At 37.3% G+C, this 24,850-nt stretch overlaps 1 protein-coding gene across 1 annotated transcript in view; it reads right to left on the minus strand.

Annotated features, from left to right (window-relative positions):
* CF2H8orf34 (chromosome F2 C8orf34 homolog) overlaps nucleotides 1-24,850 on the minus strand; it is a 167,029-nt gene that overhangs the window by 70,739 nt on the left and 71,440 nt on the right. Inside the window, 2 exon segments of the mRNA XM_032591940.1 lie at nucleotides 2,032-2,163; nucleotides 15,730-15,877. Of these exon segments, the coding sequence (XP_032447831.1) occupies nucleotides 2,032-2,163; nucleotides 15,730-15,877 (280 nt within the window).

Here is a 24,850-nt window from a genome sequence, read left to right on the forward strand (position 1 = left end):
TTTTCAGATTGGAAGGATCCATTAAATGTCCAGAACAATTCAAGACATCAATTCAACTCAATTCAAGGCAAAATTTTATAACAGAGGCAATAAAGAAAGATCTGAAAAGCTTTCGGAGACAGAAATAGCAAATCAAACTCTCATCAGACTTCTCAATAGCCACTCTTGCCCTAGAAGACACAGGAGAAATTCCTTCACATTTCCAACTGAAAATTACTTCTTAGAGTTTGTGAGGATTCAAACCATTTATCTTCCAATCATTTTTTCAGAAAGTTCGTAGTAGAGATTCTCTAACAAAATGGATAAATAAACCCCAAAGTGGAAAGACTTAGGATTCAGGAAATAGGTGACCCTCCCTAAGAGAAAGGAAAAGAGAATCTTCAGGATAGCAGAGAAGGATGGTCTCAGAAGACATTTGAGAAAAAGGCTCAAAACCAAGAAGCCAAAATTTGAGCAAGAGGACACATGGCTGTAAAAGAGAGGTCTCTACTTTTTTTTATGGAATAAAATATAAAATATAAAATAAAATAAGATCAAAGTTAGGATTACTTGATGAATTTGATCATACTGAGTATTCAGTACTTTAAGGCAAGGCTTGAGGAAGGATTAGTGAGGAATACACAGAAAACAAAGCAAATACAAAAATAAAACAATTACTAGTTCTAGAAAGAAATTAATAGTTGGACATCTATGTCTCTGTTGGAATAAAGACTAATTAATATAGCCAAAATAATATCGATGTGGAGTATACATTCAACATTTGAAATATCTGCATGTTTGTATTCGGGGGATGAGGTGGGCCTGAGGTCTGAAGTCACAAAATCTTACAAGGAGGTCAAAAGCTGATGCCTCAAATTTAAAAAGTAAAAGGGAACTGTGCAAGTAACTTGTATGTTTTGATATGTAAACTTGTGTAGCTCTGAAACATCTGAAAGAATTCAAAGTGGTTCCATGTTAGAAGCCTGTAATACTACTTTTCAAACCATGTATATTTTCGTTTTGATTAAAATAAAATGAAATAATTTTTAAAATATTTATATGGTAATGCTACAGCAAAGGTAATCTCAGACTTCTGAAATACTTTTCCTACTACCTTTTAAAAAAGTAATCTGAAATATTTACTATACTAAAAATATACTGACCCTCTGACCCAGTGATCTTATTATGTCTGGTAAATTATCATGAAGAAATGAGAACACCTATACTTATATATGTATGTACAAGGTTGTTTACTTTATCAGAAATTGCAAGATATTCATTTATTTCAGTGAAGAGTTTGTGGTGGCACAACTCTGTAAACAATCTAACTGTCCTTCCACAGGGGAGTAAATAAATTATGGCACATTCACAGCATGCTACGGCATGTATTCATTAAAAAGCATAACTTAGATCTAAGTTTAACATGAAAATACATCCACAGTATATTCTAAAATAATAAAAACAAATTGCTCAAGAATCTGTATAGTCTAAAACCAGTTTTATAAAGCAAATCAACTCACACATTTTTTATACGCTAGTCTGTACAAAGAAAAGGATATAAAACATGCAAACTATTTCAAAGGGTATGAAAATATATAAATTATTTTTGAGGAAGTAGAATCTGAGGGGACTAACAGAAGAAAGAAAGATTAACATTTAAAATTTTACTAAGTTTTTTTAATATAAAACTCCTTTATTTCCCTCTACTCTAAAAGATTTAATTTGTTTTTATAGACTATTAAATATAGGGTTACTGTTGCTTTGAATGTGATATAATGCTGTAACAGGCAAGGAAGCTGCTCCAAGCAGCTAACATTTTTAAAAGAATATTATACCCAAAAAGCTCTAAACCAATTAAAGATGCTTGAGAATATGAGTGAGTAGATATATATAAATAAAGCTCAATGTTACTGCTAAAATGAACATGACATTCATTAGGATTAACAGCCAGAATTATCAGATAAAAAGTTAGGCTTCAACTCTTACCTTTTCTTCATTTTGTTAGTAACACATACTTACATTAAGTAACATTTGAATGACAAAATTCCTTACATGATTTGGATTCTGCTGATGGTGGGGAAATATTAGACACAGCGAGGTCACTTTTTGACTTTTTAGGCTTCTTTGCATTTAATTGCCAAGGCTTATCATAGCTTCTGAAATCCCTTCTTGTTCCTTTATGTTCTGTTAAAACAAACAAAATATATATTCGTGTCTGTATACATACACTCAATAATAAGTGTTTTCAAGTTTGATCAAAAACTAAACCATGAAGTAATTAGATATACCTCGCAAAACTTATAGGTCATCTCACATCAAAACTAATGCAAATATTCAAATATATTTCTTGTTTAAATTTTAGTTTTGAATTTGATATGATTCAATTTGTATATTGATATGATTAAGATCATGCTAAACTTTGAAAGGCTTCTGGAAACACTCTTTGAGGCATAGATTACCAATACTTAAAATAACATTCTTTAAATGGGTATTATGGAATAAAGCACTGTATTCTAAAGTAAATAAAAACACCTAAACATTTAAGTAAGTTTTACTCATCTGATTTTACCCTATCCATTATTCACTAAGATACATTAAACCACCAACAGTCACCCACATTTCTTCTCTAGCATCAGTCATTTTTTCCACTTCTCTTTTCAAGAAAGTAATTCAGCCAATTTTGTTGAAAGTCACAGCTCCCCTTCAAAGGTGGTCCAAGTCATACCAATTCCCAAATTAAATGATATTTCCAAGAGTTCACCCTTCTTGACATCTTTGCAAAGCATTTCATATTTTTAGACATACCTATCTTTATGGAATATTTTTTTTCCTTATTCTCAGGGCACGACATTCTCCTCATCTCCATATCCCCTATGTCACTACTCCTACTCTGTCTCATTCACTGCTTCTCCATCTTCTTTCATCTATGTGATCTTCCTTAGAGTTTAGAGTTTCCTTCTACTTTCTTGTTTAAATATATAAGTTGTCAAATCATCTTAGCTTTATGAATGACTCATCAATATTTCTCTAGCCACCCACTTGTAAATACCAACTAGACATCATGAAACATTATATGGATTCCTCAAATTTATATTTTAAGGTTTTACTAAACTAGTTGTTACCTAATTTTTCCACCTCCAATATGCTATTGAATACCAAAAGAAGCAAAGACATTTTAAAACTCTAGGAACAGAAATACTGGTCTGTGGTCTGTCAGAACACAGATGTATTTCCACAGATATGAATAAGACAAAAGAAAATCAGAAGGAAATTGGAAGATTTCTAGGCATCCATGATACTTCCCCTTACATCTATTTCTGTCATTCAATGAGAATTTGTCTTTCTGTGTACATCCTAGGACCATATCTTCTTTTTTTTAAATATTTATTTATTTAGAGAGCATGAGATGGGGAGGAGCAGAGAGGGAGGGAGAGAGAAAATCCCAAGCAGGCTCCATGCTGAGAAGGAGCTGAAGCTGGGCTCAATCTCACAAATGGTGAGATCATGACCTGAGCCGAAATCAAGACTCAGACACTTAACCGACTGAGCCACTGAGGCACCATGGAATGTAATATCTTCTAATGCAATATGGCTAAAGGAAAAAGGATCCTGGTCATAAAATACATAATTTTATGATACAAAGAAAAAGGTTAAAAAGAACAAAGGAGGAATGGCACATTAGATTTTGTGGCTTTTTTACTTTTCCACTACAGACAAGGAGAAAAATCCACATTAACATAAATAATCTAGTAATGATACTATTCTTATTTCGTCAGTTGAAAAACAAGATGAAACATAAAGTTACTCATGAGTGTAGCAGAGACCCATAGAATTCAACTGATAATGGAAATTTTAGTAGCAGTCATGATTTGTTCTATCGCTCTAAAATTTTTGAAAAGAAGTAGGGGGACCCGAAGTTCCCTTGTCCCTCAAACAACAGCAGTATTGAAGCCAGAAGACTTGGAATTCCAGGAATCCGTGCTACAGAGTGACAGAAACATCTCCAGAGACTCATGAGGACAACTTGGCAGGCCACAGGTGTGTGATTGTCAATTGGGAGAGATAAAATGGGCAGAGTAGGCATGGAGCGGAGGGATCCCCTTCCGTGGGGAGACAAAAGGAAGAGAAAGAGAGGCTTGGAAGTATAGGATTGTATTTGGACAAAAGAAAAACCATGAACTAAGGAATAGACAAAATGGAGAAAGAACCAATTTCTAACTCATCCCAGGGTTGCGGGGCTTTCTCCAGACTGGGGCCTGCTGCCCTGTACACCCACCTGGGAAGGAGGGGAGCCAGCCCAGAGCTTGGTAGTGAGCTCAGAGGCACACTGGGAGACAGCAGTCCCCTACCCTGAGTGCTGTGAGAAGAAGGTATAGAGACATTCCAAGGACAAAAGACCCTGCAGGCACCAGCCAGTCAGAGGTTCTTTGTTGGCTGGCTGGTGGAGTGGCACTACCCCAGAACCAGGGTAGGACCCTTTAAGACATCAGGGTTTGAATCCCAGCCAAGCACCTGGGCGGCACGGGAGACTGTGGAGTGGGACAAACTGGCCCGCTCACACCCGCGCGGCACTGTGAGGGCAGCCTGAACAGAGTGGTTTGGGACACCCGGTCTGGGGAGAAGAGACTCGGATGTCTCCATTTTTCTACCCATCCCCAACAAGGTGGGGCTTCAGGGAATGGAAAACAGGCCCACAGTAGATGTGGCACCCACTGATACCAAACCACATCCCTCAGTGCCTGGTAACTGCATGTCTAACAGAGCAAGATAGACACTGACCGAACCAGAAGGCCCCTCCTCCAGACCAGGGCAGCCACCAGTTCCAAGACACCATCAGATATTGGTCCAGTGGTTTTGCATTTTCTTAATTGATTCTTGGTCAATTCTTATTTTATATATATTTTTTTCTTCCTTTTCTTCCTCTTATTTCTTCCCTTCTCTATTCTGGTTGTTGCTTGTTTAAGTAGACATTTTTAATCTATTCTTTTTGCATCTCTTCTGTGTTTCCTTCTTTATTTTCCTCTCTCTCTCTCTCTCTCTCTCTCTCTCTCTGGATTAAGCTGTATAGTTTCTCTGATTCTCTGCCTGATCATTTATCCTTTTTTTTCCTGCCCCTGTCATTTCTTTCTTTCTATGGGATAAGGCTTCTTCCACCACCATCCCCCTTTTCAAAATTTTTTCCAGAGTTACTTCAATGAACAAATCAAATCACACCTGGTAGAAGGTCCAAACCACCACTATGACTGGGGAGATAAAGCAACCAGAGTCACAACAACAGACAGCATACAACACACTCCAAAAACACCTCCTGAAGGGCCAGGCCCTGGAGAGGGTATGACCCCTTTTTAATGCTCACAGTAGTACTCACAGGTGCAGGACACATAACAAGCTATTAAAACATATAAGAGACAGAAAACTCACCAAAATGACAAAATGGAAGAATTCTCCTCAAAAGAAATTCCAGGAAGAAATGACAGCTAGAGAATTGTTCAAAACAGATATAAATAATATATCTGATCAAGAATTTAGAATAATAGCCATAAGATTAATAGCTGGGCTTGAAAAAAGCATAGAAGATAGCAGAGAATCTATTGCTGCAGAGATTAAGGAACTATGAAATAGTCACAACAAATTAAGAAATGTTGTAAATGAGGTGCAAAATAAATGATGCAGTGGCAGCAAGGATGGAGGAAGCAGAAGGGAGAATAAGTAAAATAGAAGATAAAATTATGGAAAATAATGAAGCCAAGAAAAAGATAAGAAAATACTAGACCACGAAGGGAGAATTAGAGAACTAAGTGATTCAATGAAATGTAATAATATCTGTATCATAGGAGTTCCAGAAGAAGAAGAAGAAGAGAGAGAAAGGGCAGAAGGTTTGAAATGAACTAACTGAACAAATTACAGCTGAAAACTTCCCCAATCTGGGAAAGGAACCAGACATCCAAACCCAGGAGGCACAGAGAACTCCCTTCAGATTTAACAAGAATAGGTCTTCACCATGGCATATCATAGTGAACCTGGAAAAATACAAAGATAAAGAGAGAATTCTGAAAGCTGCTAGGGACAAACAGGACTTAACCTACAAGGGTAGACACATAAGGGTAGTAGAAGACCTGTCCAATGAAACTTGTCAGGCCAAAAGGGAATGGCAGGAAATACTCAATGTACTGAATAGGAAAAATATGCACCAAAAATCCTTTATCCAGCAAGGCTCTCACTCAGAATAGAAGGAGAGATAAAGGCCTTCCCAGACAAACAAAAACTGAAGGAGTTCATGACCACTAAACCAGCCCTGCAAGAGATCCTAAGGGGGACTCTGTGAGTGGATTCTGAAAAGACTACAAAGGGCCAGAGACACCACCACAAGCATAAAACCTACAGATAACACAATGACACTAAATCCATATTTATCAATAACTCTGAATGCAAATGGGCTAAATGCCCCAATCAAAAGACACAGGGTATCAGAATGGATAAAAAACAAAACAAAACAAAACAAGATCCATCTATATGCTGTCTACAAGAAACTCATTTTAGACCTGAGGACACCTTCAGACTGAAAGTGAGGGGATGGAAAACCATCTATCATGCTACTAGGAGTCAAAAGAAAGCTGGAGTAGCCATACTTTTTTCAGACAAACTAGATTTTAAACTAAAGGTTGTAATGAGAGATGAAGAAGGGTATTATATCATAATTACGGGGTCTATCAATCAAAAAGAGCTAACAATTGTAAATGTTTATGCCCCCAACTTGAACAAACCCAAATCAATTAATTACAAATATAAGCAGTCCTACTGATAAGAATACAGTAATTGCAGGGGACTTTAATACTCCACTTACAACATTGGACAGATCATCTAGGCATAAAATCAATAAATAAACAAGGGCCCTGAATGATACACTGGACCAGATGGACTTGACAGATATATTCAGAACTTCTCATCCAAAAACAGCAGAATACACATTCTTCTCGAGTGCAGATGGAACATTCTCCAAGAAATCACATACTGGGTCACAAAACAGCCTTCAATAAATACAAAAGAATTGAGATCATACCATGCATATTTTCAAATCACAATGCTATGAAATGTGAAATCAACCACAAGAAAAATTTTGGAAAACCTCCAAATGTATGAAAGTTAAAGGACATCTTACTAAAATGAATGAATGGGTCAACCAAGAAATTAAAGAAGAAATTAAAAATATATATGGAAACAAATGAAAATGAAAACATGACAGTCCAAGCCCTTTGAGATGCAGCAAAGGCAGTCCTAAGAGGAAAATACATTATTATCCAGGCCTATCTTAAGAAACAAGAAAAATCCCAAATACAAAATTTAACCACATACTAAAGGAACTAGAAGCAGAACAGCAAAGAAACCCCAAAGCCAACAGAAGATAAATAATAAAGATTAGAGCAGAAATAAACAATATAGAATTCAAAAACAAAACAAAACAAACAAAACAGATCAATGAATCTAAGAGTTCGTTTTTTGAAAAAATAAACAAGGGTGCTAAACCCCTTGCCAACCTTCTCAAAGAGAAAAGAAAGAGAACCCAAATAGATAAAATCCCCAATAGAAAGAGGAGAGATCACAATCAATACCACAGAAATACAATTATTAGAGAATACTATGAAAAATTATATGTCAACAAACTGGACAACCTGGAAGAAACGGACAAATTCCTAGACACCCACACAATACGAAAACTCAAGCGGGAAGAAATAGAAAATTTGAATAGACCCATAACCAGAGAAGCAACTGAATCAGTTATCAAAAATCTCCCAACAAATAAGAGTCCAGGGCCAGATGGCTTACCAGGGAGTTCTACCAGACATTTAAAGCAGAGTTAATAGGAGCGCCTGGGTGGCTTGGTTGGTTGGGCGTCCGACTTCGGCTCAGGTCATGATCTCACGGTCCATGAGTTCGAGCCCCGCGTCAGGCTCTGTGCTGACCGCTCAGAGCCTGGAGCCTGTTTCAGATTCTGTGTCTCCCTCTCTCTCTGCCCCTCCCCTGTTCATGCTCTGTCTCTCTCTGTCTCAAAAATAAATAAGCGTTAAAAAAAAAATTAAAAAAAAATAAAGCAGAGTTAATACCTATCCTTCTCAAGCTGTTCCAACAAGATAGAAATGGAAGGAAAGCTTCCAAACTCATTCTTTTTTTTTATGTTTATTTATTTTTGAGAGAGAGACAGAGAGAGAGCAGGGAAGAGGCAGAAAGAGAGGGAGACACAGAATCAGAAGCAGGCTCCAGGCTCTGAGCTACTAGCACAGAGCCCAAAGCAGAGCTTGACCTCAGACCATGAGATCATGACCTGAGTTGAAGTCAGGTGCTTAACCAACTGAGCCACCCAGGCACCCCAGACTCACTCTATGAAGCCAGCATTCCCTTGATTCCCAAACCAGAGACCTCACTAAAAAGGAGAATACAGACCAATATCCCTGATGAACATGGATGCAAAAATTCTCAACAAGATACTAGCAAATTGAATTCAACAGTATATTAAAATAATTATTCACCATGATCAAATGGGATTCATTCCTGGGCTGCAGGGCTGGTTCAACATTCACAAATCAATCAATTGGATACACAACATTAATAGAAGGATAAGAACCATATGATCCTGTCAATAGATAAAAACAAAGCATTTGACAAAATACAGCATCCTTCTTTAATAAAAACCCTCAAGAAAGTTGGGATAGAAGGAACATACCTCAACATCATAAAAGCCATATATGAAAAGCCCACAGCTAATATCATCCTCAATGGGGAAAAACTGAGAGCTTGCCCCCTGAGATCAGGAACACGACAGGGATGTCCACTCTCACCACTGTTGTGTAACATAGTGTTGGAAATCCTAGCATCAGCAATCAGACAACAAAATGAAATGAAAGGCATCCAAATAGGCAAAGAAAAAATTAAACTTTCACTTTTTCACAGACAACATGATACTCTACATGGAAAACCTGAAAGACTCCACGAAAAAGCTGCTAGAACTGATACATGAATTCAGCAAAGTCTCAGGATACAAAATTAATGTACAGAAATCAGTTGCATCTCTACACACCAATAATGAAGCAACAGAAAGAGAAATCAAGAAATTGATCCCATTTACAACTGCACTAAGAACCATAAAATGCCTAGGAATAAACCTAACCAAAGATGTAAAAGATATGTATGCTGAAAACTATAAAAAACTTATGAAAGAAATTAAAGAAGACACAAAGAAATGGAAAAAATATTCCATGCTCACAGATTTAAAGAACAAATATTGTTAAAATGTCAATACTACCCAAAGCAATTTACACTTTCAATGCAATCCCAATCAAAATGGCACCGGCATTCTTCTCAAAGCCAGAACAAACAATCCTAAAATCTGTATGGAACCACAAAAGACCCTGAATAGTCAAAATAATGTTGAAAAAAGAGAACCAAAGCAGGAGGCATAATAATCTCAGACTTTAGCCCCTACTACAAAGCTGTAATCATCAAGACAGTATGGTATTGGCACAGAAAGACACATAGACCAATGGAATAAGATAGAGAACCTAGAATTGGACCCACAAATGTATGGCCAACTAATCTTTGACAAAGCAGGAAAGAGTATTCAATGGAACAATAACAGTCTCTTTAGTAAATGGTGCTGGGAGAACTGGACAGCAACATGAAAAAGAATGAAACTGGACCACTTTCTTACACTATACACAAAAATAAATTCAAAATGGATGAAAGAGCTAAATGTGAGATGGGAAACTGTCAAAACCCTAGAGGAGAACACAGGCAACAACCTCTTTGACCTCAGCCACAGCAACTTCTTACTCGACACATCTCCAAAGGCAAGGGAAATAAAAGCAAAAATAAACTATTGGGACCTCACCAAGATAAAAAGTGTCTGCACAGCGAAGGAAACAATCAGCAAAACTAAAAGGCAACTGACCGAATGGGAGAAGATATTTGCAAATGACATATCAAATAAAGGGTTAGTATCCAAAATCTATAGAGATCTTACCAAACTCCACACCTGAAAAACAAAGAATCCAGTGAAGACATGGGCAGAAGACATAAATAGACACTTTTCCAAAGAAGACATCCAGATGAACAACAGACACATGAAAAGATGCTCAACATCACTCATCATCAGGGAAATACAAATCAAAACCACACTGAGATACCACCTCACACTGGTCAAGAGTGGCTAAAATTGACAACTCAGGAAACCACATATGTTGGCAAGGATGTGGAGCAAAGGAACCCTCTTGCACTGTTGGTAGGAATACAAACTGGTGCAGCTGCTCTGGAAAACAGTGTGGAGGTTCCTCAAAAAATTAAAAATACAATTACCCTATGAGCCAGCAATAGCATTACTAGGAATTTATCCAAAGGGTACAGGAGTACCTCTTCATAGGGGCACACGTACCCCAATGTTTATAGCAGCGCTGTCAACAATAGCCAAATTATGGAAAGAGCCCAAATGCCCATCAACTAATGAAAGGATAAAAGAGATATCATTTATACATACAATGGAATACTACTTGTCAACGAGAAAGAATGAAACCCTGCCATTTGCAACAATGTGGATGGAACTAGAGGGAATTATGCTAACTGAAGTAAGTCAGTCAGAGAAAGACAGATCTCATATATTTTCATTCATATGTGGAACTTGAGAAACTTAACAGAAGATGATGGGGGAAGGGGAAAAAACAGTTTCAAACAGAGAGGGAGGCAAGCCATAAGAAACTCTTAAATACAGAGAACAAACTTTGAGGGGGCGGGGAGTGGGGGTGAGGGGAAAATGGGTGATGGGCACTGAGGTGGGCACTTGCTAGGATGAGCACTGGGTGTTTATGTAAACAATGAATCACGGGAATCTACTCCTGAAGCCAAGAGCACAGTGTATACACTGTATATTAGCTAACTTGATAATAAATTATACTTTAAAAAAATAAATAAAATCCAGAATTGTGATACCTCCAAAAAATAAATCTTAGAAAAGATTTACTATGAAAAACCTTAAAATTTTAGAATGTGATTAATTTGCCTTCTCAATAAAAATAAAAGAAAATGGATTGTATGAAACAAAAAGAAACGTGAGAGGCGACAGGTTAACCAACCAACCTACAATAAAATATAACTTCAGACAGAAATGGATAAAGAAGATAAGAAAATTCTGACAATAAACCAAAATGCAATACCACCATTTAAATTTGTTTTCAAAGCCAGAAAGAGAAAACTGATACTGCAGAAAATGGAGTCAGTGACACAGAGAGCACACTTTGACAAATTTCCCTAGAAGTCGGTCAATAAAAAAGGCAAATATAATGTGAAATGAAATGGGAGGAATGAAGAACAGTAAAGCAAACTCCATTTACACACAGTTGATTTTCCTGAAGAAAAAATAAAAAACAAATATAACAGAAGCAATATCTAAGTACACAAGAGGAAAATAGTTTTAGGCTGAAGACCTAGATTTGCTGATTGAAAAGATTCACTGAATATAAGATAAAAATTTGTAACAAGATAATCATCTAGATATAGACCCAGGAAAACTTGTCAATATCACAAATAAAGAAAAAAAAACCATAAGTATTTAAGAAAAATAATTAGAATATCGAAAAAGAAATAAAAATAAGGCAGGTTTCAAGTTTCTCCTCAACAATGCTAAATGACAGACTTGTAGATGATGCTGTGTCCCACATTGCTAGATATATTTAAAGGCAATAAAAGGACAACTTCAGATATTTTCAAAAGGTATTATACCATGATACCTTGAATATTAACAAATTTTCTTGCTAATTAGAAGATGCACCAGAAGAAAACAATTCAAAACTGTAGTCAAGATGTAAACTGGCATTACTTATTGTCACCTAAATTATAACATCACCACTTATATTCATATCCAAGAATTATCCTATGCTTTACTTCTCCCTCCTGTCATACTCTTTCTCTCTAAAATTTTTCCTTTTCACCTTCTGGGGCATACATTCCATGGTAAACAAACATTTCTCTATCCTCATGTCTGAAGAGACACCTCACTCTTTCCACAAGAGCGCTCCCTCCTCTGCAGCTTCCTGGAATGGAAGGCTCGTTGTCCCATGTGGTACCCACCAAAGATTGGGTTCTCCTGGCCCAACAATGTTAAGTGGGAAGTCCCTTCTCTTTTGCAGTATATGCTGCCTGCTTACGCTATTCAGCACTCTTCATTGTTACCATCTTTCTGCTCCTGATTACTCCACAGCCTGACTTAAGACCTTGGCACAGTCTCCCTTAACTTTTCAACAACTTGAATGAAACTCTGGCTTCATCTTCTTAATCCTCAGATAAATCATGCATGAAGTCTCATACTTCCTTGTCCTCCCTAACTCTAAAAAGCTTCACTTCCCTAATAATTAAGACACCCCAAAACTAAAGCTACCAACAGGACATTCTCATCATCGGGACTCATTCCACCTGTTTTTTTATCTCAAATATCACAATCCCCTGTCCTACATCTCTCATATTTTCACTGCACCTACACTGTACCAGCCTTCCAAAAGGTCTTTAGCTCTCTGATCTGCTTTTTTTGTCTAATTGTTTTCCTATCTTTGCTCACTACCTTCTCATACTAGACCTTGTGCTTCGATCACTTGCATAAATTGCTCCCAAACGTCCTCAATTGCTGTGCTAAACTGTTATTTTGCCCTCCGCCCTTGCCGTACCACAACCACAATTCTCAATCAGTCCCTCCAACTGTCTGCCCTGTTTGCTTCCCACTACTTCTGGGCACTGTTGGAGAAATAGCACAACCGTGCTAATGGTTTCTATGTTTAACTCATGTCTTCAACTTCAGAGAGGCCCCAGAACTGCCTCATAGTCTTTTTTTTTCCTTTTGTCAATTCTTGTTTTCTTCTCCTTGGTGACTTTTCACAATTGGCATCACTCACTCTAATCTCCCCTATCCAATACCCAATCCTGTTGTCCTCAGCAAACAATCTCACTTCTTTTTTTTTTAGTTTTTTAAATTATTATATATTTTTTTAATTTACATCCAAGTTAGTTAGCATATAGTGCAACAATGATTTTAGAAGTAGATTCCTTAATGCCCCTTACCCATTTAGCCCATCCCCCCTCCCAAAACCCCTCCAGTAACCCTCTGTTTGTTCTCCATATTTAAGAGTCTTGTATGTTTTGTCCCCCTCCCTGTTCTTTTATTATTTTTGCTTCCCTTCCCTTATGTTCATCTGTTTTGTATCTTAAAGTCCTCATATGAGTGAAGTCATATGGCATTTGTCTTTCCCTGACTAATTTCGCTTACCATAATTCCCTCTAGTTCCATCCATGTAGTTGCAAATGGCAAGATTTCATTCTTTTTGGTTGCTAATACTCCCATCAAACAATCTCACTTCTTAATAAAAAGACAAAATTTTAGGCATCAGACGTAATCCCACACTTGCTTCCCCCAGTCCATCCCCTACTTTACCTACAAATTTGACCACAATTTCTTCCATTGGTTATCATAACTTGCATCATACTGAATGCCACTCTGTGAGTCCTGTCTTGACCTGTCCCCAGAGTTTTAGACTCATATCTAACTGCTTGCTGGAAATACCTACTAAAATGCCCCATGGGAAACTCAAAGTGATCAACAGGAAGTGGACTTATTATTGTCCTTCATAAATTTACTCCTGTGTTCCCATCTTGCTTTGTGAAATATGCATGTATGATATTACCCAAGTCAGTAAATTGGGGGTTATAAAAATCTCCTCCCCTCCTTCACCCTCTCCAAGCAGTACTTGTGCTGGTCAGAGTTCTAAGATGACTCCCATTATTTTTGCCCCTGACATTATGCCCTATATAATTCCCTCCCCTTAAGTGTAGTAGATAGGACCTCTGACTTGCTTCAAATCAACAGAATATGGTAAAGATGATAGGATGTCAATGCTATGATTATGCTATATTATATATGCTCAGTAGACTTGAATAAGAGAAAGTCCCTTGCTGATTTTAAGGAAGTCAGCTTCCATGATGTGAAAGCCACATGGCAAAGAACTGTGAATTGCATCTAGGAGTTGAGAGCAACCCGGGCTAAAATCCAGCAAGAAAACAGAAACCTCAGTCATACAGCCACAAGTAAATTAATGCTGCCAACAGTCTGAATGAATTTGGAAGCCAGATCTTTCTTATTCCAACCTCCAGATGAGAATGCAACCAGGCCAATATCTTAATTTCCAGCCTTGTGAGGTTAGACAGAGGATCTAGTTGCTCCAGGTATGGACTTCTGATCCACGGAAAGTATGAGATCCTAAACGTGTGATGATTAAAACCGCAGAGTTTAACATACTACTATCCAGATACTACAATTTATAAATGTGGGCTCATACGACCTCACTGGGCTCGTAAGTTTCATATGGTCTGCCTTTACATGATGAGTGCCAACTTTGCACCTACAAACCAAAGTTCATGCCTATATACCCATACATGCTACTTAAAATCTAAACCCAAGAAAGTGAGGCCAGGAAAAAGCAAGGATTCTCTTTTATATGCCAAAAGTTCATATCCTAGTTTCCTATATAATGCAGATACTTCTGTATGGATAACTGATACCAGAGAGCTCTACATTTTTCAGAGGATACCCTATTCCCTACCCACTTGAGTGTGGCTTTGAAACATGGTCTCAAGAAGGTACCAGTATGAGAATATAGCCAAAGAAGACCAAAATCTTTTCATGGGATCTCATAGAGCATGAAAAGGATGAGAGAAGTGAAGAAGATGTCATTCCAGGGAAACATGTGGAGTCATATCAAACAGATTTCCACGGGAATTAGGCAAGGAGTTGCCTACTGATGCAACAGGCATAGGGGATTTGGTTTCATAAGTAAATGGCAAACCAACAAGCCAGTACGTAGAAGAAAAAAACTGTCGGACACATTCTATACGCGAAGATCAAAGTCAAATCTACCCAGTTCTCTCAGTCAGTGCTTATTGGGGAGATGAGGCTATTGCAGACTTGGTAAGGTTGGTTCCCCAACGACCGGAGTAACTGAATCCACGTAAGGGTGAACTTACTACATAAGATAACAATGGGCGCCACGGGAAATAGAGAATAATCATTAGTTTGGACAAAGTGAAAGGTAACTTCGTAAAAATCTTTGTTTACCTTTCTACAGATAAGCTATAAGCCCTGAATTCAAATTCTTTATGAAAAGAAAGAAAAGTTAGTTTGAATTAATATGGAATGAAACCTTTTTGTGCAAATCTGAATCTTCTATTAAAATGGAATATACAGATTCTCATATCTTGAAGCATGATACATAGCATAATATATAACAATATGTTCAAATTCAAGAGTATCTTATGGAAAATTAAATTTTTTTTTCTTTTTTATTTAAGTATTATTAACATACAGGGTTGTAGTAGTTTCAGGTGTACAATATAATGATTCAACAATTCTATACATTACTTAGTGGTCATCAAGATAAATGTACTCTTGATCCTTTTTATCTTTTTCACCCCTCCCTTCCACCTCCCCTCTGGCAACCACTAGTGTGTTCTCTGCATTTAAGACTCTTTTTTGTCTTTTTTCATTTGTTCGTTAATTTTGTCTCTTAAATTCCATACAGGAGTGAAACTTTAGCATATGGGTTAAGTTACAAATGAATACATGAAACCCTTAGTGACCATTTACATTTATCTTATAATCAGAAAGATTATTGTACATTTTTAATTAAATGTAACAAAATCAACTGTAAAATATATTTTTTTACTTACCTGCTATTTCACTTTCTGCCCAGAGAGCTGCAGATCCAGATAAAGTTCTTTGAAGCTGTCCGCGGTTTCCTTGTTTAGACTGAAGATGGTCAATGAGAAATGGGATTGGCTGGTCAGGTGTCTCAGTTATTAATTTGGTCATTAATTCCTGAAAGCAAAATACAGCATATATGTGTATCTAATAATAATTGTGAACACTTATATAGTACTTACTGTTGCCAGCACTGCTCTACCTACTTTATATACACCAAATGATTTAATCCTAATGATAATCTTTTCAGGCAGGTACAAGCTATTGTCCTCCTTGTGAGGAAAGTGAAGTACAGAAGAGAAAACTATGTTACACAGCTAACACACACAAAGCCAAGAAATATTTACTTACATTTATTTTTCTTATTCTACTTGGCCAAAGAAATACTACAACTGTGATCTAAATTCTTTTAAAAATTATAGCCCAAGGGGCTCCTGGGTGGCTCAGTCGGTTGAGCGTCCGACTTTGGCTCAGGTCATTGATCTCCTGGTTTGTTACTTCGAGCCCCGCGTCGGGCTCTCTGCTGACAGCTCAGAGCCTGGAGCCTGCTTCTGATTCTGTGTCCCCCTCTCTCTCTTCCCTTCCCCTGCTCGCATTCTGCCTCTCAAAAATAAAGAAACATAATAAAAAAACGATTTTGTAAATTATAGCCCAAGAATTTTAAACTTCAGATTACTATTTTGAGAAATACATTACAAACTAAACTTTTGGTAGACTTCACCATATACCTTATATACAAACGTTATTTTTTCCTTCTTAACCATATCCCAAAATGAAAAAAAAAATTCGTTGGAATGAACATTAGAAGCAAGTTAACAAGCCACCGACTCACAAAAACCAAAAAATGTCTTAAACTAGTCTCCAAACAATATTTACTTTTTCCCAAAGCCCTGATGGGTAATCATTCTTCTTTTTTTTAGTGAGTTAAGCAATGGAGATTTCTCTACTTGCTGAAGCAGGCTGTTCCATTTTGGGGTAGCTATAATGATGCCTTAAATTGGGCAGAAAGCTGCCGAAGGGTGATATCTATACATTGTTTTTTTTCTAGTCAGGAACAGCAAAGAGCAAGCTCCAATTTGTGGTCAATTAAACTGTTCTCATAAGAACAGCTGCCAAGCCACGTGGATATCTTTTGTGCTGTGTAACTAGGTTTGTGAATTTGTATGCACCATTGTACATTCACATCAGTCACGTGTCACCTTGCTAGTTTTAGCCCAGAATTCTAGTCTGTCAATTGTTATTTTGAGTTTAGATTCTGTGAGAAACAGTGGTCTTATGAGTGGGCCAGAAAATCAGATATTAGGAGTACTAACAGAAGGGATACTGGAAATTCCCCATCCCATTGTCTTTTTTTGTTGGTGGCCTATTTCTTCTGCCTTGAATGCTCTTCTCTCAGATGTTCAGGTGCCTGGCTTGTCATCATTTGTCTCTAATGATATCTTCTTAAGAGAAGCTTACCCTAACCCATCTTCATAAGTCTTTATCACTTCATTATCTTATTTTCTTCCTATCATTTAGCATTCTCCAGAATCATCTCATTTAATATTTTTTCATCTTTTTGTGCCTGCCTCTGCTCATCCTCTACCGCAGAACTGAAAGCATGAGAGTAGAGAGATCTCTACTCTCTCCCTAGAGCCTAGAACTCTACAGAGCTCATAGCTGGTACTGAATGAATGAATGAATAAATGAAAAAATGAATTCTTAGTTTACTGACCCCAGGTACATAATAGTAATTAAAGTCTCTTTTTGTCCTAATTAACAACAATTAAAGCACGCATAGATTTCTTAGCCCAGCAGAAAACACTCTTCAAATTTCCTATACAAGAAACTGCTGTCATGATATCTCTGGGATATTTGTTCACATTGCCAACAATCTAGGAACACACTGATTTACCCGAGTAGAGGCTAAATGGACCTTGTAGATGACAAGATTCCAAGGTGATCTCAGAGACATGGATAAAATAATTCACGGTATCTCAAAAACGTACAGATTGAACATAGAGTTGGAGCTAAAAAGAGCAAAGGATTTCTACCAGAAAAATACTATGTAGCAAAATATTTAACAGACAACTGTGATTTTTTTTATACGCTGAAAAAGTAAGCAAGCAACCAGTTGGCACAGGTCTTCTTTATTTCTTTTATTTAAGATCTCAATTATTAATTATAACTAAAGAGGTCATTCCTATACTGTGGTTAAAGCAATGCAGGGTTCATTTAAACCCCAATTATACATCAGTGGAATATAATGTAAAATATTTTGAGTTCTGCTTCTATAGATGTATCATATTCTATTTAAATACATCATACATTACAAATAATGAAAAAGAAATGGAAGAACCAACTGGATTACTCTTGTCACAGAAGGCCTGGGCACTCAGATAAAGCAAAATCAGGTCAGATAATAAAGCTTTAAAGCCACAGTAATTTCTAATCTGAAACCTCTGAAGATCTCATGCACTCCTTTTTACCTTTCAACTTAGATGGAAAGTTTCTGTGTCTATTTTCCTACTTTTAAAATAAAATAAAGTGTTCCTATATTGTCTTTAGAAGATGGGTCATACAGTCTTAATAAGCCAAGTAATTATTGTTAAATTTTAAAAATATCACTAGTCTCATAACTAATTTTGGATATCCTTGTATTCCATTAATGAATATATAGTAAAGACACAGGATAAATTTAGTCATAAACAAAATGAAAATAGTTAATTTTTGCAATAGGGTAGGTTGAGTACCTTGGCTGGACAATAGCCTAGCTTTAAATTATTGTATTTATAAGAGGAATTATCCTCCCACTCAATCCATGTATCCACCAACAAAGAACAAGAATAATTTCGAGCACTTGAACTGGATAGAAACCTCTCTTCTCAGACCTGAAAATTTAAATCCTTGTATTTGCAAAGATGCTCTGGCAACAAAAAGGTTGATCACCACCATGATCCCCTCCACCCAAGATTTATATACAAAGAGAACAGAGGGGCACACAGATTGAAGAAAAGAGAAAGGAGTCGTGCACCTGATGTCAGGCTGGAGATAGAAACCCGACTGCAGAAAAGTTTCACAAGGATTATTCACACAAGGAAGAAGCTATTCCAGAACAGCAATCGGTGTCAGGTAAGGAGGCTGAATACGAGGAAATGTTCTGTGCTTCCAGCGGGGGTACGGGGTGGGGGGGGGGGGGGGGGGGTAGGGCTTAGCTACAATTCTTACCATCAGTGCAAGAGCTGTGACATGAAATTCCCTGAGTGCTAGAACCTGACCGAGATGGAGATGCTGCGCCTGGCTGTCCGCACTACACTGGCCACCCGTGAGCCGTGCTGGGTGGCGGCCAAGAGAGCCTGCAGCGCAAGCTCCTACAAGGCAGGCACAGGGCGCTCCCTCGAAGCTTCGCGCTCTAACTCTATGGAGGCCCAGCGCAGGCGCAGATCCAGACACACCGCAGCGCTCACCTTCCGACGAGCTGGCGTCGAGGGCGTACCCACCCACCGACCCGGGAGCCCTAACAGCGCGCGAGCTCCTAGGGGGCAGAGTCCCTGGGTAACATAACGCCTTTACTGCCTTGGGATGCAGTTATCTTCGCAACTGCCCAAAGGAGAGCCACCGACAATGCTTTTTTGGGGGAGCCACCCCAAACCTGTCCCGGGATGCAAGCTTCCTGGAAGGCCTGAAATCAGGGCACACCATGAAGACCCCTCACCACCACCACCCCGTCCTGGAGCCCCAGAGCTGGCTGCACGGTGTCAGGATATCCCTGTGTCTCCGGAGCCTCGCCCCTTGCCAGAAACCTACCCCTCCTGCCCGCCCAACAAACAAACCGCGAGCCTCCACCCTCAGACCCTATGGGGATGCTGGAACCACACCATGGAGTTGCTCCCCAGCTCTGAGGACAATGCACCGGACCCCGACTTCCAGCTCAATGACGAAAGCCCTCCTTAGAGCTCAGGCCGACAGCTCAATGGCTGCCCTGAACTTAGAAAAGATTTGGAGAGGGCATGCCTTCGCCTCTTCTACTAATGACCTTGCCTGCCCCTTTTTCACCCAGGAATCCGGCCTATAGTGTGGGGCGTCCTCCTAATTTGCTGCTTCAGAGATCTTCAAGTCTTCCTTTAGCCAAGGATCCCTGGGAAATGTTGGTTGTGGACACATAAAAATTGAAATAACAATGGAAGTGGTAATAGCACTCCTGCCCTGGAACAAAAACATTTGTGGAAATTTTAGTCTAAGGACCTGGGGATTAATAAAATATAGGTATTAATTTTGATGTGATCTATTTGCAGTCACAGGCTTAGTTAAATTTGAGGCATTCAAGTTACAAACAGAATGTATTAACTGTCACCAATGGAGGATTTCATTCATACTTAATATCAATAATATTACTAATGTAAACGAAATGCAAAAGACACAGGATAAGGTAATGATTACACACCAAAGCTTTGAAATCAGATGGACACTTTAAGTCAACTTCTACTTATTAGCTGTTTGACTTTGGGTAAGACCATCACTTTAACATTCAATACTTCATCTACTAATTGTAAATGATAATACATACTACCTAGATCATAGAGTTGCCAAGAGGATTAAATAAAATGATTGCAAAGCATTCATAAAGTGCTTGGGATATATGTAGCCTACACTGATAGGCTGGAAACTGTCTCCCAGAATCTCCTTTATATGATCTGGGTTAAAGTTTCCTAGTGTGAGGAATTCATAGGAGACTTGGGAAATAGGAGAGAGAAGCAGAAGAAATTATTCTCCAGAGTTAAATGCAAGCATATGTGGGGCAGATGAGAGATTCACAGAAGTTTCCCAGCAAGTTTGTAGAAACCACTGCAGACTGGGATCACTCTGGAAGCTCCCAAAGATACTGGAGAACTGCAGCAGCTTCCAGGTGAGCATTTGAGAGCCACCTGCTTCTGTGTTCCAGGCAGAGATCTTCAGGGTCACCACCTCCTGCCTTTGGTGAAAGCCACACAACCTGCAGCAGCATTTCCCTGGCCTCTGTGTCCCCCCTTCTAACTCACCATCACATAAACCCTGTAAGACCCAGATACATAGAGTGGCTTCTGCTTTCCTGACTGAACCCTTAATGATCCACCCAAAAGATGTGTTAGCTAATATTTTCACATTTATGATTACTTTGATCTATTTGCATCATAATATTTTGTATGTTTATATGTTATTACTACTACTATCATTACCATTTCTATCACATTTTTATAGCATACATTTTTGATGCTATATATGCATATTGCATCTTTTTATTGGGCTTTATTTTTCTGGTTATGAAACTAATAGATGTTCTCTTAATATAGTTTATTATCAACTACAGTCTTTAACTTCATGAATATACTATATATTGAGACAGCCCCCTGCATTAATAGCTGTTTCCTTGTTAATTACAATTTCGTTACTGGTACCAATTCAAATACACTAATTTTAAAAATATACATAGGAAGATAACGTTCTTTTAAAAAATTTTGAAAAACTACAGAACATAGATCATTAAGCAATTACTGGATGCAAACATGTAAAGACAAATGGAATTCAGGGCTATTATAACTAATAATAAGACAACTGTGTACTATATATAACATTATCAAAATTAACGAGCTGGAAAATGAATACTAACGATGACTGTCTCAAAACACTATTTATTTTAATGTCCAAGCAAAATCATGAGTGAGGAGGCAGCTCATCACAGAGTCATTATTAAAACTGGAATAGTAATCAGCTAATAGTAGAAATTATTTTAATAAAAGATCATTTCATTTAATGAAAGCTATGGGATCCCTTGGTCAAAAAACAAACAGAAAAGCACATATGTACACACAAACACCAAATTTAACATAACATTACATAATATTTTGTTTATCCATCCACGGGTTTCACAGACTCCAAATTAAGAATCCTTGTTCTGGGTCCCAGAGTATACAGACAGTATGGCATTATGCCCCAAAATTACTTTACTTAATTACTTCCTTGGGATTAAGTTACATTTTATTTCATTACCCTAACAGGTAAGTACTACTTTTGTTCCTCTTAACCTCAGGAGAAAGTTATAGAGAAACAAATCCATTTCTAAAATCTAGCTTTCTCATTATATAGTCCTTTTGTTAAATCAGTAAATATGCAGGACATTATACTCCATTATGGAGGTGGTGTCAATCAGATATATTTTTTACTCAACACCCATAAATATTTTAAATATTAATTCTATATGGAACATTATTATATGTAGAATGTTATTTTAGTTCGAAACTGTTTTAGGATCTGATGGTTGAATTAAGTCTAAATCTGCACGTTTCAATTTTTTTCTTTTTAATTAGATCTTATTAAAATTTGCATTTGAAATCTCAACCTTTTGAACACCCACTCCACCCCCCTACCCAACTAATGTCATATATAGGCAGGTAATGGACACTGGGCTACCAAAAAATTCATGAGAGAATGTCCACTTAAAATTCAGTTGTCCCAGAAACACTTTTCTGAAACATTTTAAGTTGATGTCACCATTCCTACTTGATCAAATTCCATTTGGTTTCCACCCACACCGGAACCCATGCTTTCCTTTCTCTCCTTCATTTTATCTGAATGGAAGTAGAACAAGGAGGTTTTTGTTTTGTTTTGTGTTGTTTTGTTTTGTTTTGTTTTGTTTTGTTTTGTTTCCCCTGCCTTGTTACACCTTTAATGCAATGTTATGCGTTTTGCCTTTGGCCAGGAAGAAGTTCCAATGCAGCATCTAGGGATCCACGCACAAGTGAGAAGGGGACAAGCATCTGTTTCATGTTTTTCTGTCAAACCCTTCTATTCATAGAACTCAAATTATCTGCTGGTCATTCAACCTTCTTCTACCTCAGAACCATGCCCACACCTGCCCTAAACTCACTTCCCTCATTCCCAATCAAAACCAAGATTTCATTGGAACAATGATCTCAAGAGAAAAGGAAGCAAAGTGAATAGCAGTGATTAAACTATCATGTATTGAATCCAATATGTACAAGTGTCAGGTATTTTACGTAATCATTCACTATAAATTAAAGGCTTGTATACAAGATGCACAACCCAACTAGTGTACGTTCACTTTTACAAAGGTGTTTGTTAAATCCTTGCGTATTTCTGGTTACCTGCCCCTCATCAACAACCCACCAACGCAAACCAACACACACACACACACACACACACACACACACACACACACACACACAACAACAATACAGGACTAGGAAAAAGAAAATGTGTATTCCTATTTTATTTTTTATTTTTTTTTTTCAACATTTTTTTATTTATTTTTGGGACAGAGAGAAACAGAGCATGAACGGGTGAGGGGCAGAGAGAGAGGGAGACACAGAATCGGAAACAGGCTCCAGGCTCCGAGCCATCAGCCCAGAGCCTGACGCGGGGCTCGAACTCACAGACCGCGAGATCGTGACCTGGCTGAAGTCGGACGCTTAACCGACTGCGCCACCCAGGCGCCCCTGTGTATTCCTATTTTAAAAGGCTCTTGTCCCTTTTTAAATATAATATACAATTAGGTTTATAATACTCATTTATAATAAGTAATAAAAGGCATCTAATTAGCCTTGTTGTGTATTATGGAATATAATCTAGATAATCTAGGGAAAGTAAAAAGTAAGTTGTTTTATAATCCTTTTCATAATATAGGCAAATAAGTAAATCTAACCAGTGGAACTATCGAATGATGACAAGTGATGAAATATTTTGTCTAATGTCTACTAATCTTTCCTCTAATACACAAGTTTCCTTTCAGATTAAATTATTGAGTATTTAGTATCTACTTTGAGAAAATCTTCATATAAAAGTACAAGCTTATAATTAAATTTCCAGGAAAATATCAAGGTTTCCAGTGAAAAATATTAACATACCACATGGAAATATTTTCAGTTAGGGTATTATATTGTTCAACATAAACATCTATCAAAGCAACTTATTTGGTGTTAGGTAGGAATTTCTAGAATCTCACTTGAAAATACCGCTGTAGGAGTAAAATATAGGGATACTCAGCAGAAATAATAAAGCACTTCCGAACTCAAAGAAATTAATTAAATCAACCCATGATGGAAGTAGCAGATGTATGTATGTACGTACGTATGTATGTATGTATGTATGTATGTATGTATGTATATACATATGATAAGAAGAAGGATGTCTCTCAGTTGAGTATGAATTTATTTGTTTTAGCCTTTCATCATTTGTAAAGAATATGTAACGAAAACAGAGTCTTCAGCATGACAGAATAATGAGGAAATTTAATAGTACGTGTCCATTACTTCCTCTTACAACTAATCATCTAAGGAAAGAATGTACACATTTCTGTCTCTATGGCAAGCATAACTTTAAATTGTTGATGGATAGATTGGACTATCATAGGTGAACACTGCTACGTAGTTAAGTCCTAACTCTATTCTAGCACCCTAAGAGTCATAAATCAAGTGGCCTATTTCTAGAACTTATATTTTTCTTTCATTAATCTATTTGCCAAACTTCACCATCATTGCAATATCTTAATAGCTATACAATAAATTCTGATAGCTTGAGGAAAAATTCATCCGATCTTGTATCACTCACTTTTCTATTTATTTTGTCAAGATTGTTCATTTTTCTCCTTTGGATTAACAAAAATTCATTGAACTTTTCCTTATGCTAATCTGAAAGTCTTACACACCTTTAATATTCTTTTTGTGACTTTCCAGAGATGACAAATTAATACTGACTTAGCCGCATTAAGTCATTGGTCCTTTCCCCTCATCTCAGATTTTGCAAGGAACTTAGAATACTTTGATTCCATTTATCACCCCTGGCATTAGCATACATTTGTATGTATCCACATATTTACTATTTTTATTGCTATATTTCTTCCTTCATCTCCAACCATCCATCTGGGATCATTCTCAGCAACATAAGGAATACCTTTTATTTTAGTAGTGCCAAATTCTGTGGGGTTTTTTGTACCAGCCATCTTTTTTTTTAGACCTAAAGATATTTTCACTGAATCTAACTATATATTGGGATTACTTTCTTTCCATTTTCTCGTTTCCATTATTATTTTTGAGAATTCAGCCACATTTCTTTAAA

This window comes from Lynx canadensis, chromosome F2 (genome assembly GCF_007474595.2).
Source record: "Lynx canadensis isolate LIC74 chromosome F2, mLynCan4.pri.v2, whole genome shotgun sequence".
NCBI lineage: Eukaryota > Metazoa > Chordata > Mammalia > Carnivora > Felidae > Lynx > Lynx canadensis.